This window comes from Maniola jurtina, chromosome 16 (assembly GCF_905333055.1).
Source record: "Maniola jurtina chromosome 16, ilManJurt1.1, whole genome shotgun sequence".
NCBI classification, from domain to species: domain Eukaryota; kingdom Metazoa; phylum Arthropoda; class Insecta; order Lepidoptera; family Nymphalidae; genus Maniola; species Maniola jurtina.
Genome location: NC_060044.1, coordinates 7,613,614 through 7,634,650, shown reverse-complemented (window position 1 = coordinate 7,634,650; position 21,037 = coordinate 7,613,614). Strand labels below are relative to the sequence as shown.

Below are 21,037 nucleotides of genomic sequence, written 5' to 3'. Positions count from 1 at the left end.
TGGCAACCGCGACAAATTTCACGCGCGCTGATTCCAAATGACGCCGTAAGATGGAAGGAGATTTTTCCTCCACGTCGAAGTTTCTAACCGAACGACTTCGTAAAGCCGGCATCCAATGACAATTTTACGCGGAAACGTCCCTCTGGCGTAAACATTTTAAAATGGATATTTCCATTTCATATAATTTATTATTAAATGGCTTGCGATATGAATTATACCTTTAAAATTATTGCAAAGGTGTAATTTATATTACACGATGTTTTGGTATTAACTTACATTTTATAATTTTTCTGGAATTTACCCAGTATATCTATTAAATTTTATTTTTAATACAGGTATTACTTCCTCCGGTTAAATATTAGCTATCCTCTGCGTATAAAAGTTTTATATATTGCAGCAATAAAAAACCATTTTAAAAATCATGTTGACCGGACTTGACCGTCTAGTCCTCATGCGTGTCGTTAACGGCGGATATTTTTGTGAAATTATTTTTTTAAACTCATAAAAAAAGCTCTCCACAATAGGTATCGAGAGCAGGCTGCAATAAATTTGCCGTGCTCTGTTCACCTCTCACTTTCCCTGCTCTTGACTTTCATATAATTTTATGATGTATCGACGGTCGTTTTGACCCTTCACACGTTTTATCGCGTATCAGGCCCAATGTATGGCGGGTTTTATGATCGTTTTGCAAATTTTCGTTTTAAAGTATGAATACGATAAAGGGGTATTATCGGGTGTAAGAGTGCATCCTCTTTGACGCGGCGCCCTACGCGGTAGACTCAGTTACGAGTAAATGGCTTGTATGATAGCGAATATCCCTGCTTGTTTGATACTTGAAAATATTATAAAGGTTCAGATAGACACTGGCTGATTCACTCTTCTGGGTTGGCAGAGTTTCAATATAATTTGAAAAATAAAGATAGCAGTAGATTTTCCATTTTTTAAGATTTTCATTAGAATTGTAAAACTTCAAAGCTCAGAAGCATAATAACTTAAGGCGTAAACAAACTATGGGACGCGTCTGTAAGCCGCGGCTGACATTTGCTACTTATATGCGTGCACAAACGTTTGGTACGCGGCTTGTGAGATATCTCTTGGATGCCCTAGCGCTCAAGGTTACGTCCGCGACTTACGTCCGATAGTTTGCACAGTCAAGTGTACTATTTATTATCCTGATACCAATAAGTCGCGGTTGTCAGTTGCGTCCGTCAGCGGTGTCCGATAATTCGTTGCCACCTTTGTTTATCTTATTGCGTCAACATTTTAAGTCAGAGTAGTTTCTTTAGTAAAGTTTTATTTTCTCGCGAGGAATTAAAGATTTTTGTTCTATAAATTGCTTGAACGACTCTCTGAAAGTACAGCGTAAAAGTCCACCGTATAATAAAAAGGATATTAATTATTTATTTGTCAATTGTAGCTTTAACTTTAAGTTTACGACATCACTGTATTGCAAATTCAGCAGTTGACCATCAGAAAGTGTACACTAGTACGCAATTTAAATAAATGATTTGACTTTGAATAACGGCTTAAAACAATATCAAAAAAGTTCTATTTGAAATATATGAGGTCTATGTCCCAGGTATGGTAATTTTTATGCACATTATTCCATACCTATTAGTAAGACTATCCCCATGCGTTTACAGGACCATATCGCTAGGTTTTTCAATTGCCAAATTCCAAAACTTTAATTATGAAGTGACATAAAATACTACTGCCCAAACGAAAACACAATTCGTCCAAAACGATAAATCCTATTAAAAGTCGAAAACCCAAAGCGGAGTGAGGGCGGTTGAAAATTGAAAATATATTAGGTTTGTGGGAAGGAGCCATTGAATGCGAATGTTGATACTTGCCCGTCCTTTGTACAGAGCAGGCTGGCAACACAGAGATAGAGTCCTTACAGTCCCCTCTGTTTTAATTAATCTTTTTTTTTTTAAAGATTATGAAATTATTTTTAATTAAGTGCGAAGCGCTGTGCTTCTTTAAAAATTAAAACTATCTTTTCCAAATTGAGTAAGTAAACTGTTTTAAAAAGATAAAACTTGAATAAAAACCTTCAGAAGTAAAGAATTTATTAACAATCCAAAGAGACATTCGGTGCATTTTTACTCGTTTATTCTTTACGAAATTAGAAATCTGCAGTATCTTTCGGCAACTTTTAAATCCTCTTGGATCTACTTACGTCTTGTTTTTTTGAGAATTGCAGATCAACATCATAAAAACTAGTTGATATAGAAAAGAACAGATATAGATAACAAATGGCAAATAAACAGCGTCAATAATAATCACTTAGATACTTGAATAGACAACTAAAATGCATAAGAATGAATTCACATAATTGATGCCTAAATGTGTCCGTAAATGCACTTATCGTGTACCTACTAAATTGACTTAATTTTTAATATCGTTATTGTGTATGATTTATCTAATTTATTACGAAATGACATATTAGAAACAGTAAGGCTAAAATATTGCAGTATAATCTGTGGTTTGAGTAATGCGCTCACTCCCTCAAGAGGGGAAGGGCGCGTCAGTTTCAAAAATTGAGTGAAATCACATGTACGCAATTGATAGGGCAGTTGCGGTGATGCGGCTTCAACATCAGACCACTTAGAGGACCTACGGGTAATGGAAATTTGCATCTGTCAATATTTTTATGTTTTCGATGAGATTTTTTCGCAATTACTTACCGCTGTTTTTAACCCCCGGCCCAAAAAGAGGGGTGTTATAAGTTTGACGTGTGTATCTGTGTATCTGTGTATCTGTCTGTGGCATCGTAGCGCCTAAACGAATGAACCGATTTTAATTTACTTTTTTTTGTTTGAAAGGTGGCTCGATCGAGAGTGTTCTTAGCTATAATCCAAAAAAATTGGTTCAGCCGTTTAAGAGTTATCAGCTCTTTTCTAGTTTTCTTGTAGAAAAGAAGGTTAGATAACCGTTAGGTTCTTAATATTATGTCAATTGACAAATTTATGTCAAGCTGTCAAGATGCCTTCACTTGTCGGGGGTGTTATAAATTTTTAATTTACACTTGTTGATATCTATAAGTACCTTATACTACTACCTACCTGTTTCGTATCCGTTAATTCTTTTAAAACAACATATTAAGATTATAAGTTATATCGAGTGATTTCCAGCGCCCACGAATATTCATAGCACTAGAGGAACCGCTGATTTTCAGGAATTTGGTGATCCACCCCTTGCTTAACTTCATGTTGAAATCCAATGTTTGTGTTAAAAAAGTGCCCCAATATGTTTGTCTTCAGATTAGAGGCTTAAGTTATAGGTATCTACTATGACTTAATATTGTAACCATTTATTTTCTGAACGACACATAGGCCCATTAAAATAAATGATTTTCCTAAGATAAAATATGTCTTAAGACTGGCTCAAGGAGACCTAGTATGTGCAGGCTCCCTTACTGCAGCCATCAATTTATATCTATTCTGTTACAAATGGCGGTTTTCGAATGGAGGGGTATTGGAAACAAATGACGGACGCGATTGCATTCCGACCGCTTGATTTCTATTGTTTTTCTTTATTTATACTCGTGTATGAACTGTGATAAAAATTTCATTTTTCAAATAACTAAATCGAGTGCTATTTTTATTAAAAAATGGATTGGAAAATATGAAAAAGTAATCTAAAAAGGCTAGTGAATGACCTCACTCGTTTTTGTTTTGTCTCTCCCAATGTAGAATTTTTAATGACGATTTTTGTTGTGATCCCACAAAGTGTATAAAGAAACTTAAAGAATTTTCTATGATGGTGTGATGGGTGGAACTCATGCTAAATCCTATCTTGTTGGTGGTTCATGTATAAAGAGAATCTATGTAGGTATAATATGCAAAATCTCAGGTATTTATGTAGAGTTAGCAGTCAGAGATAGGATATACTTGCAAAACATGTAATTCTGGTGTTCGATACTTGAATTCTGTCAACGTTGGTGAGCTGAAACAATCTTATACTAAGCACACAGGTGTGCATATTCTGAAGCTCATACCTGATGCTTACCTGATGCAAATTCCTGGTCGAGTAAATACGCTCCATCCTTGCTAATAGTTTGAGCTACATGAATGTCAGTCAGCCAGTCGATTAGAGTACATTAATATGAAAGTTACTCAATTTATTCCTTTACATATAAATTACCTAACATTTAAATTATTTTCGTTGATATAAACCTGATCCTACAATTACCGAACGTTTCCAAAAAACAAAGCAAAGTCCTTAATAAAAGGGGAATAAAAACAATGAGATGCAGCCGTTAGCTGAAAAAGATTAGTCAATGCAAGCAATAAAACGAAAGTGATTTGAAACAAACAAAGGTATCGTTTGTTACCGTTAGCACTCGTTTACATTTTGACTGAATTGGAAGCTTAAAAAATATTTATTAAATATTCTATTAACGATATTGTTTTGATCAATATATTTAATACGAATTTCTAAAATACAATATCTATTCATCTTTTACGCAAATAATGTGGCTAATTCTGTTGTACACAATCTCTTACAAAATTTCTCTCGCCGTAAAAGGATAGCAGAAGATTTAGACCTGTCAATTTAATTCAATTTAGGGACCTTGTTTAACAGAATTAGCCCTAATATCTAAATCGCCTAAGAACAAGAATTAAAGAAGTATATCGCGAGCGCTGTTCAATTATGCATTATTCAATTATCTCTGAGCTAAGTTGACAGGCCTAGTCTAAATCTATTGCTGTCTTTTTCCGCAGGGAGTGTTATGAAAAAGATAGCAACATACGGTCTATCATTGTAATTCAGTTTAGAGATGGTGTACAAAAGAATCAGGCGTAAATTCTAAATATCAATATATATCAAAGTAAGCTATCCACGATAGCTACATAGTAGGAAAATAGTGATGTCGATTGGCATGTAGGATATTTAAATTTCCTTTTAAACAGCCGACATTTCCCGGCATCCGGAATACGCCCGGCTCGTTTTAGTGTAAACGCGTTTACAGTTCACACAACAATGGGATAATTTGTATAGGTAGCAGATTTAAAACACATCGCGTTCATCTTGTTCGAATAAATGCGATAAGCCCCGCTTATTGATTGTTCCCATTTAAATTGAAATCGGTAAATCTGTAGCTCGTCACGAATGAAATAAAATAAAAGTATTAAGAGGGCTCTCTCCGTCACTCGCTCCATACAAACGTAGTTCGTCTCTCATTGGAATACTAAACAATCTTACTCAATGGAATTTTGTAGAAACGTTCCGAGAACTAATATCTATACCTGTGGTTTTCCAGATTTCCGTTAAAATATTCGGTTTCAAAGTTACGCGGTCTTAAAAATTCACATACAAATCTTTGAGCCCCTGTAATTTTAAAACTAAATATTTTTAGAAAAATCTAAAATACCACAGGCGCAGATATTAGTTTCGAAAATATGTCTGCAAAATTTCATGGACTTTGGTTGCTTAATATTGAAATGAAATTGGGATTACGATTGTATGGAGTAAGTGACGGAGAGAGCCCTGTTAAAGGTGCGGTCCTGTTATATGAGCAAATATTTAATTAATTGATCTGAAACAATTGCACTTATCACAGTGATAATGGATATGGTATTTTATGACAGCTATTTGAAAAATAGTTCAGAATGTATGGTACCTACTACTATTAAACAAGTGTTAACTAAAAATTTATAACACCCTCGATACAGTAACTAGAAAAGAGCTGATAACTTTCAAATGGCTGAACCGATTCCTGGATTATAGCTAAGAACACTCGATCAAGCCACTTTTCAAACAAAAAAACTAAATTAAAATCGGTTCATTAGTTTAGGAGCTACGATGCCACAGACAGATACACAGATACACACGTCAAACTTATAACACCCCTCTTTTTGGGTCAATAAACATAAATCATTATGAATCCTAGTAATGCACACTGAAACGCGAGACATTATTTTTTCTTCCTGAAAAATTACACATTCGAATTAGGTGCAAACCTTTTTTATCTTTCAAAAGTCTCTCAATTGGCAATCCGACGCTAGTTTAGTGTCATACGCGGCCGTCATTACCGCAATTATAATGAGTGTAGCCGACGCCGCGCCGCGCCGTGTGAAGAGCACTTAGGAAAATCACTTTATAAGCTATATACTGCATTCAGCTACCACGCAGATGATCTCACGTGAACATTTTTGTGGCCGAGTTTACGCTTATCGTTAAACTTTATACAAACTATACTATAGTACCTATAAAGTAGCATTCAGACACACTTGAACATTTTTATCGTTTTCTCTCATTAAGATTCTAGTAGGTGGATGGCAAACATGAGTTTATGAAGGAAACTTGCTTGGGAGAGCTCGTACACTTGTTTTCTTACTGCGAATGCTTCCTTCTTAGTAAAGCAATGTTGATATGCGAAACACGGGGTAAAGTTTCTGCGGGAGCGCAGCAAATTGAAGTTTTGCTGAACATCGGTTATGACAAACCTAATGTTCGCTTTTAAAGTTAGTTATGTACAGATTTTGTGAAGTTCTTCCGACGACGTCAGATGCATGTAACCAAATAACTTTTCCTAACCGTTTTTAAAGAGAATATACTAGTAAAATCGAGTATATCGGTGAAATCTTACCTACTTGAGCTTAAACATTTGAAACATAAAAAGTTTTCACGTCACAATGAATCTCTATTACCAATGTTTATAGTACAAAAGCGAAATCCAAATTCATATTCCAGAAGACATTCTGCCTGAGAGCACAGGTGCAATATCCATCCCATTCGCTATTGAGCCAATACCGTGTGCGATACTATCGGTGTACTGTTTTGTGATAGCAATTGTAAAAGCTATAATCGCTCTTGAGATTAAAATTTATAGGGCTATTGTACATTATCGTTACGCGTTCTTATGTATTTGAAAGTTTTTTTCTGCCAGTGGACATTAATAAAGTAGGTAAGTATAGTATCACACTATAATATTATAAAGGCGAAAGTTTGTATGTGTGTGTGTGTATGTTTGTTACTCCTTCACGCAAAAACTACTGGACGGATTTGGCTAAAATTTGGAATGGAGATAGATAATATCCTGGAATAGCACTTAGGCTACTTTTTATCCCGGAAAATTAGAAAAGTCCCCACGGGATTTCAAAAAACCTAAATCCACGCGGGCGAAGTCGCGGGCATCGGCTAGTAGAAAATAAAATTAACTTGAAACTCGTGTGATGTAATACAATACCTAGAATAACTCAACCGCCTCAAGGGCTTCTATGAACTTAAAAACAATAGATGGGTACATAGATAGAAAGACTTACAAACTTTACCTATTTATAATATTAGTGTAAACTGTAGATAAAAGCGACAACAATATTTCACAAAAGGTAAGGTTATCAGTAAAAATGATCTCTTCCAGGCAACCCATACGTACTTATATTGCCCATAATATTTAATTTTCTTGCACCATTTTCCAAAGTTAATAATCGAAATTATGTATAGATATGCGTACATTATGACGTCATTATACCTCATTTATTGCGCCGGGAGGAACTTTCGTGTACACAAAGGACCTTTAAATTGCAGGATGCCGCGGGTGAAGTTTCGGTAACAGTGTCACTATCAAATAATGAGATCCACACAAACTTTTGGCATAAAATATGAACATAATTATTGTATAATAGGTACTTGTGCGAAATTCTATAGGTAAATTGATGAATGTCGGTAACGATGGTGACGATAACGGTAAAGGAAAACATCGTGAGGAAATCTGTGAGCTCTCCGTAATTTTCTCAAAGGTGTGTGAAGTCTGACAATCCGCGCGTGGCCAGCGTGGTTACTGGTTATACTATGGCAAAATACTTCTATTTTTGAGAAAAGACCTGTGCGTAGTAGTGAGCCGATATGGTAGGTTGATTTTGGTGATGGTTTAAGTTTAATTGGTAAGTAAGACAAGAATATATTTTATAGAAGAGGAGATATTAGGAGGTCAAAAAAGCCCGCACTCCAGAGCTGTATTATGAAAATTGTATGCGACAATAGCAATACTAGACATAAAATAGACTAGCTGATACTCTTGTACACATAAAAGAGCACCATGTCGATCAATAAAAATTGCCACGATCTGAATGTATCAATCACAGGTTTTGCACTACAGGGAAATGTGACTCAGTGAAAGAAAATCAAATTCAGCATCGCTGCACCTGTGTTCGCTTGTTTTACGTTGTAATGCAAGTCTTAAGTTTTTACAATACATTATGCAAAAATCGCTATACTTCAATAAACTAATGAATACTCTTGTAAATAAAAGAGAGCCATATCGATCAATAAAAATTGCCAGGATCGGAATGTAGGTATCAATCACAGGTTTTGCAGTACAGGGAGATGACTCAGTGAAAGGAAATCAAATTCAGCATCGCTGCACCTGTGTTCGCTTGTTTTACGTTGTAATGCTCAAGTCTCAAGTTTTTACGATACATAAGTTTCGAAGTATGTCTCTTTACAACCGAAGGCCTTCTTTTGCTTATTTAAAACTTTGTACTATATTATAATGGTTAAAACTTGGCTTTTAAAATCCATACTTAATATTATAAATGCTAAAGCATGTCTGAATGTATGCTAGCTTTTTACGGTTCATCCGTTTAACGAATTTTGACGTAATTTTGGGAATCACATCCTGGGGATGGACACAGACTTTTGTCTCGGAAAACCAATGAGGCCAATGTGGAGGCCCAAAACAATATGAAAAATAAGTAAACAGTTCGTGTAGCTTATAATATATTGGCAGCAGCTCCAAAAAATATTATTATAGAACTACATTAACTCTTGTATACACAATAGATATATTCGGCAGTAAATTTAATTATATTTTAATTTTTAGGGTTTGTGGTTGCTGAAGTCGGTGGTTTATGATTTTTTTTTTGCAAATTCAAGTGCGATTAATCCACATTGAAACATGCTAAACTTGGTTCGACTTGCACAAAGCGAACACATCCATACAAAGCCAGCAGTCATTTATAGCTTCAAGTTTCAAGCGAACCCGGTGCCTACATATTCCGTGTGTTGGCAAACCTCAATACCAATATATTGCGAACGTACGCCCCGACGTGAAGGAGGATCGAATGCAGGATCCTTGCACCTGAGTTCGCTCTAAAGTTTTTACTACATATGAGTTTATAGTCTGTTTTCTCTTTACAACTTAAAGCTTACTTGAGATACAAGCCGACTAAGTTACTTTAATGTTGGCTTTCGCCCACTAGCGGGAATTTAAAGTTGTAATACTTGTAATCTCAATACTCATACAAGTTTTACTTATTCAAAAATACGAAAAATACGTCTAGGTCGAAACATGAGTCAATTTTTAATATCAATGTCTGATGTCTGAACTGAAAAATAGTGTTAGATAAGTTTAGTACCTACAAGTAAGTAGTAAAAGAGGTGATAGCCTAATAGTTAAATTATATCGGCCTCCTGTTCGGAGGGTACGTGGTTTGATACCGGGTACTCACCTCTAAGTATACATATGAGGTAGACATATGAGTTTTAAGCGACTAATTAAGATCACTTGCTTTTACGGTGAAGGAAAACTGGGGAAACCTGCTTCCCTGAGAGTGTTCCAAAATGTTCTCAACAAGTGAGAGAAGTCTCAGAATACCCGTGCTCAGTGGTGGGCCGGCGAAGGGTCGAATATGAAATTTTCGCAGAACGAACAAACGGCGGGTGGTGGCTAGTATTATTGTAATAGTCAGATTCTATTACAATTTAGATGGTCTAGAACTCTAGAATATTGAGATGTTATGTCTAAGTGTATGCATATATTCATATTCTGTGCACTTGCAACCTCAATATTAATATATTGCAACGGTTCAATTGGAAGCGAAGGAGAATCGATGGGGAATCACCGCACCTGAGTTTGCTTTCTTCAGCACACAGCTTATTCCTGGTTCTGAAAATTTTCTTGTTCATACATTATTTTTTTGGTGTCTTTTTGTCATATTGAAGAATGAGAAAAAGATGATGTTAACATTTCTCTTGTATACTAAAATCTATCATCAAAAATACAAATTATAGAACTTATAACAGTAAACTGGTGAATTGTGAATGGTAAGAGCCCGAGGCTTCGCCCATGATTAGGTACACTCTATATCTATGGAAGTGTGCCATACCGATAAGAAATAAGCGTTCTGGTACAATCTCGTGTAAATAATGGTAAAAATCATTTAGACCGCTACATCACTTACCGTCAAGTGATGTCACACGCCAACTTTTTTATATAAAAAAGCGAGCAAACGAACAGGCAGTTCTCCTTATGTTATGTAATTAATAATTACCCACTACTGACCATAAACATTTACAACACCAAAGGAACAACCAATGCGTTGCCGGCTTTTCAAGAATATTTCAATAACTTGTCATCAAATTAAATAAAAGTCAACTTTTTATTTAAAAAACATTTTCATGCATATTTTTCAAAGTTGGATATATTTACCTTTTCTCAATTCATGAAAACGAAACTGGGTTGAGTATTGGACTTAAAATTTTCGACCCTAAAAAGATGCAAATCCCTTGAACGAAGTTTCACACAATGTGTAATAATTGCCGTAGCGGACGTAGCCTCTGGAAGCTTGAAGATGCTAATTTTGTAAACAAACAAAGCAAAGGCCTAATGAAGGTTGCCGGTTTGTCCACAAGTTTCTTATTCCAAGCAAGGCCCCGGGCTCTTCCGTCCGATTCATTGAGTTGTTTACTCTGGACTTACGCTCACTTAGATGGGGAAAATAATGATGTACCGCCGTGAACAGGACGTCGATATTTTGATGTCATTTTAAAATAAAATTTGCTGCCACAAGTAGATACATACAATTTTTAGACTTGAGTCTGAAGGGGTGATAGAGTCATACAAGCAACACATCTATTAAAACATTCAAGTTTAATCATTAGGCTTGTAATTAAAATCAACAGAAAGCTAAAATAATATTTAAAACAGTTTCAATAAATCTTTGTTGTTTATTATGAGTTAAGACACTCGAATCGCCGCTGTATCAAATTTTATTTTGTAATTTAACCTTCGAACATTTTAGCCTAATTGAGTTAACAAGCTGTGTTTCTTAACACCGGTTCGATTACTTTGTTAACATAGCTTACACGTTGTCCGACAACTTATAAGGCTACAGCGCGGTAAAAGGAAAGAATAAGACGTGGCCCTTTCTTCGCCCGAGGCGTTCGTCGCGGGCACGTCCTCGCACGCCTAATTTAATCCTCGGCTTATTGAAATAAAAACGACATAGGTTTTCGACAGGTGCCGCGGGCTACAGAGGAGCGGAGGGGAAGGCGGGTCACAGGTGCCTCCGATGGTCGCAGCGTCGTTAAAATTTACATAAAGTCTCAATCCACCGCGGCGGGGCTCGCTGCCCACCCCACGTTTATGCTACATTTAGTAATTTTATGATAATTTCGAAAACCGTACGTACCGCCACCCATCGCATTATACTAATAGAGGAGTTGGCTGGAAAACGCCTATACGATGCTGAAAATATGCGGGCTCCTTCTAAATAATAAGTTTCGGTCAATAAATCGCTCCGGACGTGAAACGGACGTGGATTTTTTGGAAAAATTAGTCGCAGATGTGTTTTCGAGTACGACCAGCCGGGGTGGGCAGTGCGCTAGACGCATAAATCCACTCGTTAGGTGATGCTTTTTTTTTCAAGTGCCTTTGATTAATAGCGCACAAAATCGAAGTGGTCGGGTGTAAAAATTAATATTTAACGTTTAGCTACGAAATGAGGCTCACACTTCGTATTCCGATCGATGCAAATGGTCATCTAGGTGTTTTAATGCCTTCTTTGTTGGGAAGGCGAATTTTTAGGGTGGAAATAAAAATAAACGGTTTTGTTTTGTTGCAGTCGAACCTGACACACCTGCCGCGTCACGAGTACGTGCCAGGCATCGGCATGGGCGTCGCGAAGTGCCCGTACGACCCGGCCGACAACTCGACCGCCCTGTGGGTGGAGAGAGGCAACCCAGGCTCCCTGCCTGCGCTGTACTCGGGGACTAACGCGGAGTTCACTAAAGCAGACACCGTGATCTTCAGGACCGACCTGCATAACTTGACTACGGGCCGGCGAGAGTTCTCTTTTAAGCGGACTTTGAAATACGACTCCAAATGGCTGGACAGTGAGTTCACAGTTTTATTTGAGCTAATAACTCATAGTTGTACAATGTACATGTTACCCCTATATTTAGAACTATAGACCTCATTTTATGAGGTGAGAAAAAAGTGATTTCAATGTGAAATGTGAAAAATTGGCCTTCAGTCAGAATTGGATTATTTTTAAGTAATTTTAGTGATATTACTGATAATTATGTTCAATCGTGAATTTTACTGAATGACTAAAAGCACAACTGGTGCCTAAATCAGAGTCATTTTGCGGGACATTGCATGCTCCAATAATATATCATTCAGTAGGTACCTATAATACGCAGACTACTGAACTAGCAACACAACACGATGAATGAAATCATTGTCCTAGAAAGCTAGATGGATGAATCCCTAAATCAATGAATCGTTACCAATCGCCAATCAGTTTTAGGTGATGATTAGAATTGTTACATATTATCGAACAACGAATTAGAGTGGAATTGGTCTGTTTGTTAAACAATGGAAATTAAACTGTTTTCGCTCTAACGGGCTGTAATGTTCCCCCAATCTTCGCCCGTTAATATTGGTGCCAGTAACCATAATACCTCGTATTTCCTAACCCTCGATTCGATTTCTTTGTTTATTGCTTTCGTTATTTATTTAGGTAAAAGGTAATTTTACTGTAAATAGGAGTTTGTTATTTGATTTTAAATTAAATTAAGCTCTCTATTATTATTATCTGATTCGTTGCATATTTGATTAACAGGGTTCTCTGAGTTCTCTCCGTCACTTACTCCATACAATCGTAGTCCCAATTTCATTTGAATATTAAGTAAACAAAGTCCATGAAATTTTGCAGCCATATTCTAGAAACTAATATCTGTGTCTGTGGTGTTTTAGATTTTTCTAAATATATGTAGTTTTAAAATTACAGGGGCTCAAAGATTTGTATGTGAATTTATAAGACCGCGTAACTTTGAAACCGAATATTTTAGCGGAAATCTGGGAAACCACAGATAGATAGATATTAGTTCATGGAACGTTTCTACAAAATTCCATTGAGTATGATTGGTTAGTATTCCAATGAGAGACGAACTACGTTTGTATGGAGCGAGTAATGGAGAGACCCCTCTTAATTGGATTAATGGACATATTTTTCATACTAGACTTCATTTTTGGTTTGCGTATTAGCAAAACATCTGTGTCAAAAATACAGACACCGAGAGGATCTTTTGGGTTCCATTTTTATATTTTGAGTATACGAAACACAAACAATGTTAAATTTTGATATAATTCGACCCTAATTATGGAGCAAACATTAAATAATAATTGGGGAACTAAACATTGGCTATTTACACTATTTAATTACCTACTGCTGTTGAACATTATGTATTGAACATTACAATTTATTGCACATCATACCACTTACATTAATGTAAACCAAAAATAATAATATACTTAATCCATATTATATAATAATATAATTTGGTCTGAGATAGAATTGATTTGGACATAGGCCCACGGGATGCTTAAGAACCTAAATCCAACGGCAAAGTCGCGGGCATTCATCTTGTTAATTATTCCTTCATATTAACAAGATGATGCCAACATACAGATAAATAAATTATATTAAAATGGACACTAATACAATCTAATGAAGCAGCATTTCCAAAACAATCGCGCAATCAAGCATAGTCCGTTTCATCTAACTAAATAATGCATGCGACCGATTTTACACGTATTTGCGGTAACGCACGCCATTGTGTGTTGAAGCTATATTCTCGTAACCGATCAAGCGTGTAGAATTTACCTAGCCTAATTTACGGCTATTGTTTCAAAACACGGTCATAATTTCGAAAATTATTACGCATATCGAAATTTTGTTACAGGCTATAAATTCGAACATACTTTTGTTTTATCGGACTAGCTTTTTCGCGGGATTTGTCAGCGTGCATTTAGAAAAATTGTAGCGATATAGAATCGTGGACAAACATACAGTCCGACAAGGCTCTTTTGGCACTTGAGTGAGGGCGCAGTTGTCGCTTTATGCCGACACAACGAACTATCAACAAGTGCACTTCTCTAGATGGCGACTTTAGTTCCTATTTTGGCCACGCGCCAAAAGAGCCTTGTCCGACTGTAAATGGGCCTAGAGAGTAGAGACGCATCACTACAGTATCGAGACTTTTACAAGACCGCCCAAAAAAAATGTAATTGATGTTTTCAGGGTGTATATTTTTTGTTTTTTTTCGACCATAAATTCTAAATGCATGCACAGATTTGGAAGTACCTATGAGGTATAGTTAGTTACATCACCCAAAGTGACACTGGCTATAAATTTTCTGAAAAAAAATCAATATGGCGGCTCTACAGCCTCATTCAAATGTAAAAAGTCTTTTTAGTTCGTTGTTTGGCAAGGCAATCATGTTTTTTCCTTTTTTTTATTACGACTTGTTGCAGCTGTATTGCTGCAAAAAGTCGCGATGAACAAACTCCCTTAGTTTCTTTAAAATACCTGCCTCAATTCTAGTTTCGCCAAACCATATATTTTAATCGGTATATTTGTCAAGCCTAGCCAAGCTGATACGGGTGAGCAAACGTATCCATTGGAGTAGTTGGAGCTCAGAGAGTTGGAGTTGTGCTCAATTTGCGAGTACTCTGATAGAAACGAAACTTTATATTTTCATCAAATTTTCCATTTTCCTTACCATACACTCCACTTTACATATTATGTTTGTATCTTAAATATTAATATCCGAATATCTATTCATCAACTAATAGCCCGGTTTATCGGCCTTACTGATTGCGATCAAATAATTTATTGCAGCATAAATTTGAAAGGAAAGCCTTATTAAATTTTAATACTCCCTAAGTAAAGCTTAGGGAGTATTAAAATTAAACGATAATCTATGGAAACAATATCATGACAGCATTAATAAGGACATATTATATACTTACAATATCCAATTTCTATGCATACGTTATGGGCACATTAAACTGTTAAATAGCAACATAGCACCCTAAGTTGGGATAATTAACTATAATATGAATTGTGATTATAGTCTTTGTAGATATTATTGAGACCATTCACACACCATGTTATAAATGAACCGCCAAGAGAGCATCGCTGACGAGTTTTTTTTTGATAGCTCTTGTCGCTGCGACAAACTAGTAGATAAAAGCTCTCGCTGGCAGTGTACATACTCGTAAGCGATCATTCGTTTATTGACACGGAATCACACATTGATTGTACGTTACTTGAGCGAGAAAATAGTTTATAGCGTATGGCTTTGTCTTTCGTGGTGGAACAACTGTCTTATGTTGCGTAACATTCGAATTTGCTTAAACAAACTTAATAATAACTCAAAATTTAAAAACCCCCGACACAATAACCTCTATAAGAAAACTAGAAAAGAGCTGATAACTTTCGGCTGATGGCTGAACCGATTTTCTTCGATTATAGCTAAGTACACTCTCGATCAAGCCACCTTTCAAACAAAAAAAAACTAAATTAAAATCGGTTCATTCGTTTAGGAGCTACGATGCCACAGACAGATACACATATACACACGTTAAACTTATAACACCCCTCTTTTTGGGTCGGGGGTTAAAAACAATAATGTGCGAACTTTAAGACCTAGCTTAGATTAGCTAAGAATAAATAAATAATAATTAATTATTAATCCTAGTTGCCAAAAGTGGGCAGACACTACTAAAACTGCCCATGAATATACTCCTAATACAGAGGCACAGAAGTATCGTGTGTCTATAATCCTTAACACGCGTCGATTTCATTTCGGTTCGCAACAAATGAGCACGTATTAATATGAGCTACGAACGTGGTACATGACATAATTGACACACGACTTCATCTAATATTTATTGCATATCACAGAGAATAACAGCAATTTGATACTATGGTATTAACATGGGAACGCGCTCATGCGCGCACCTCGAATATATAAAATTTATGTTCGTAATTAAACCATAATATAATGCTACCAGTTGTATGTAATGGCACTGACAAATCTTTTGGGTTTCGTTTAATATTTATTAAAATTAAAATTAAAACTAGTTTGGTGCGTGCGTTAACTCATTGTAACGAGCTTTTGCAACTTATTTTACCTTGCCTCGTTTCACCGTTAACAGATGAGGTATTGCGTGGAAAACATTAAACGATTTTGTTAAACGAATATTATATTTCAATTTTCTTCGCTTTTGAAGTGTTATGCGACGCTTTAAGGAAATCTTACGCAATAAATAACACAAATATACTCTGATTTATGTGTTTAGGGTTTCGTAAGTGCGAATGAAAAAAATGTAACCCTGAAAGAATCATTCGTGTGTCTGTCTGTCTGTCACAGCCAATTTTATTCAAGATCGATTACATAAAAATTTGGTAAACATATATCAATTTTTGTGACCCGAACATTACATGTAAATGAATATTGAATATGGGGGTCACTTTTTGGGTCCAATTAAATTTTTTATTTTAAATTAATAATTCAAAAATAAATTTTAAAATTGCAAAAGGTGTTGTGCGGATATATCACAAATATATGTTTTTAATTAAAAAATAAGTAGTCAATTAAGAAAATTGGCCAGCCTTCCCCGCTCTCTATCTCCAAAACTATTGATCCTAAATTTTTTATATAGAAAATAAATTCTGTACTTGTATATTACAGAACCTATAGGTATAGGTATGAAGTCTATGGTCTTAAAATAAAATGACATGGTAGATCTCTTAATTTTGGGCATACAAACATACACAATATTCATCGTACGAAACCCTCTCCATGCGAATTAAACTCACATTCGTCCGCTTTTTTTTTTAGAACCGAACTTCGTCGGCTCCTTCGACGTCGGAGAATACGTGCTCTTCTTCTTCCGAGAGACTGCCGTCGAATACATTAACTGCGGAAAAGCGGTGTATTCCAGAGTGGCCAGGGTCTGCAAGCGGGACACCGGCGGGAAGAACATCCTCAGCCAGAATTGGGCCACTTATCTGAAAGCACGACTTAACTGCAGCATCCCCGGAGAGTTTCCGTTTTATTTTAATGAAATACGTAAGTGCTTCATTGAACATTGTTAATTCATTTGTTTTATTTTTTTACTCGTAATAGGGATAATAGGCATCGCCCATAGGCCCAAGCTAGACCTCGTCATTGCATTTAATTAGGAATGATTGTCATTTGTTTCATTTAATTTAAGGTAATATTCAAACACCAGTTACAGTGGTAAAATGTATAAGGTTCATCAGACATTACTTCAACACCTACATTTTATTAGGTACAATACCTACATTTTATTGAATAAATCTTTCATTAATTCAATCATTGAAGCACAAGCAACTCTGGCAACTCTCGTCTGCAATATGTACCTTGATATAATAGGAAGAAACAGATTCCCAAGATACAAGCCTCTTAGTTAGAGAGTCAGGGGTATAAAGATAATTTAGAATATAACTGGTTGTTTTGAATATTTGTCTCATTGTTTCAATTAGAGGTACTTATTTGCAAAAAAAAAAAGTCTAAGCTGTTTCAATGATTATGTGTACAGTTATTTTTACTGTGTTACTTTACACATATCGCTTTAACTTTAAAGTCTATACATAGACTTTAATTTAAAAATATTCCCCATATGCACCAACATTGATTTAAAAAAACATTCCTCTCGTACAAAGCGAAAATCTCATTCGTTCCGCCGTCTCAAAACTTTCACGTAAATGCTAAAATATTGTAGCAATTTTCCGAGCCCTTTGTAAGTACAATTCTGTGTATCCAGACTGACTTACCGAACTCCGACAACTAACTCGCGTAGCTTCACCCTAATCCCAAACAGGCAAACATTCGCTGTCAATCTCTAGCAAACATTTCACTTCGAAATTCAATAGCGCATAGCAAGATTTAGAACGACAAAAGTCTAGCCAATTCCTCTCCGGAGCCGGGACTCCGTCTGCCTCATATAATATTAACGTTCACCGCTTCAGCCTCACCACGGTTTTTCACGCGCCCCCATTGCATTCCTGCATAACTTATGAACACGTAATAGGTACGTTCAAGTGTTTCTGTGTGTACATTTACATTTAAGCGTGATTAGATCCGTAGGCAAACTTGCGGTAATTAAGCCTGCGTCTCGTTACCGCATTCCTTCAGCACATATTTGGCTGAAAACAAAGCTACTGTAAAGATATTTTAATGGTATTTTGTTGTGTTTGCGCAATTAATATAAATAAATCGTTAACGGTGCTTAACTTTTAAACAGATTCAAAATTCTAGAGAAGTTCGCTTTCCATACAAATGTAGTATATTTCTTATTTCAAAACAGAACTAATCAACCAAACTCAATGAAATTTTGAAGACAAGTTCTAGAATCAAATATCTGTGGTTTTCCAGATTTCTGTAAAGTGCAAACAGACAAACATGGTTAGTAGGTATTCACTTGAGAATCAAACTATGTTTGTATAGCGCGCGCTACGAATAAACTTAATTTAAATACATATATGAAGGTACCTAGTATTTGATCTCGAACAATTTATCCCTTGTTTATTCTAAGCCTGTTGATGTTAGTTATTTTAATAACTTCGAAAAGTTTTTGTGTTTATCTCGGTGTTTGACTCTTGTAAATAGGTACATAAGAAAAACACTGACTCTAACATGTGTTTCATATATAGTCGTATTTAAATAATAAGGCCAGGCGTAATATATTTATAGTCGGCACGCGTCGAGCTTTCGTTTGACAACTCTTTCGTGTTTTGCTTGTAAATTATGTGCTTGCTTTTCCCCAAAAATATCGTTTTACGCCTTTTCTAAATTTAATACAAGCTTTATTTATGATTTTTTACTAAAACTCACGTCATGTTATTATAGTAGGTACCTTTATTTAAGGAAAAGCGCAGAAAAGCGGATTTTCAAGTGAGATATTGCTTGTCAAATCGTCATTAATTGAAAGAGTATCAAGCTCAAAGTGTGCACACGTTCTAGAAATGAATACATCCATCGGTACTTAATATACCAGAAACTAATTTACTGTGTAGACTGATGATTATTATACTTATAAATAGTTTAATATTATGGCAACGTCTGGTGACACGGAGATACAAAGTTCGGGACCACAATTACAATAATTTAATAGCCAACTTGTGGAAGTTTTGACAGCTATGCACAGATTAGGATTTGTGTTGGTATTTGACAATTTAAATGAGTTTAACTGTAGAATATTCAATGTGTAGGTACGCATGTCTCGTTATGAACGTTCATTTGATTCTCGAATGTTAGAATTTTGGGAAGTAGGCATAATTAACTATTAAGTACCGTTTTCCAAATAAGGATAGTTACTACTTGATTAAGTATATTGAATATCGCTTGCACATCATAAAACTACAAGATTTTTTTCCGCTTACAAGATTTACATACATTTTATAGAAGTCTGACCTTTGATTTCTAGAAACTTTGATTTGATTTACTGATCTGAAAGTAGATAGGTAGAACAAACATTATTTATTGATGCACAAAACATGCAATACTAAGAAAAATTATTTATATCTAATAGAAAACTAAAGTGCAAAAAGCGATCTTAGAACTAAAAGTGATCTCTTTCAGATGACGCTTTTTTTAAGAACCTATATTAATAAAAGTAGTGCTGTCCTTTCCCACTGAGAACATTGTGAGAAGGATAGCACAACTTTAGATCTGTCAGTTTAAATTAGAGATATATCAGTACCGGGTACCAATGAAGTAAATCATACATAAATAAATTTTTCATTTATCTGATCAGGGCCAAGCACGTATACCTACTTACCTGTTTTGTGCCTGTATACTTTTTCCTATAGTTCACAAGGGATAAAAATCTGATTTGTTCAACAGAGAGTATCTACAAAGTACCAGGAGATGACAGCCGGTTCTACGGAGTATTCACAACAGCCTCCACCGGTTTGATGGGTTCAGCCATCTGCACCTTCACTATCGGCGACATTCAGAAGGCGTTTGAGGGGAAGTTCAAGGAACAAGCCACGTCCAGCTCGGCTTGGCTACCTGTCATCAGCAGTAGAGTACCTGAACCAAGACCTGGGACCTGCGTTAATGACACCTCGTCTCTACCTGATACAGTGCTCAACTTTATAAGGTATCTATCTATCATCACTAAAATGTATAATGACTCACTATCTCCAACTAAAACCCTTAAAAGGAAACCTTTGAAATTAAAAATAAGTAGGTACATACTTCGCGGGAATTGCGTGCACAATCTCTAAACTGAATTGACTAATTGCTATCCTTTTCTGCAGGGAGCATTATGAAAAAGATAGCAATAGACCTGACATTTTAGTTTAGTTTAGAGCAAATACAATAAAATTAGCCGCAATATCTCATTTAAATTAGTTGTTTATGTGTTGTTAAAAATGCACCTAGAGAGCTGTAGGGATTCTGTACAATATAATTAGCCACAATATTATATTATAATCGTGTACATCGACTTTCATTTTACTTTATTAGCACTTGAATGTAAATCCTCCTTCTATTTTGGAACTCTGTTAAATAAGTAAATATTTGGAACTCATATTGCTCTACGAGTATATTCATAGTAACGAAAGCCCTCGAACTAGTCTCAAACAGCTTGGCAAATCATTGGCATCCACTCTTTCATAGTCACTTTTATCTAGCAACACGTCCTGTTAATTATCCACCGCTCTCACGCCGAGAGTGTTCAATTATTTTTTCTGCTCTTTTGTACACAATCCACACTTTCCGCGCTTTCCGAGGTTTTAGCACTTCACCTGAACCAGTCGGATGGAAATATTACATGGGAATATTTTAATTAAATGAAGAATTCTATCGTGTCGGGGGCTTTTATCTATGTCCCCACTTTGCTGTCACATGTAGACTATGTACATTGTTGTCAACACGATGTTATGTTCCCGCCGACGACATTCCCTTTTGTTTGCGAAAT

General features: G+C 35.8%; 1 protein-coding gene across 4 annotated transcripts in view; it reads left to right on the top strand.

The window, feature by feature from the left end:
• The window catches only part of LOC123873411 (semaphorin-2A), a 427,879-nt gene that overhangs the window by 381,449 nt on the left and 25,393 nt on the right, over window positions 1-21,037 (top strand). For all 4 annotated transcript variants that reach the window (XM_045918256.1, XM_045918254.1, XM_045918255.1 and 1 more), the window contains 3 exons: window positions 11,856-12,126; window positions 16,927-17,157; window positions 19,957-20,215. In XM_045918256.1, coding sequence (XP_045774212.1) covers window positions 11,856-12,126; window positions 16,927-17,157; window positions 19,957-20,215 — 761 coding nt within the window. The remainder of the gene's footprint in view (window positions 1-11,855; window positions 12,127-16,926; window positions 17,158-19,956; window positions 20,216-21,037) is intronic.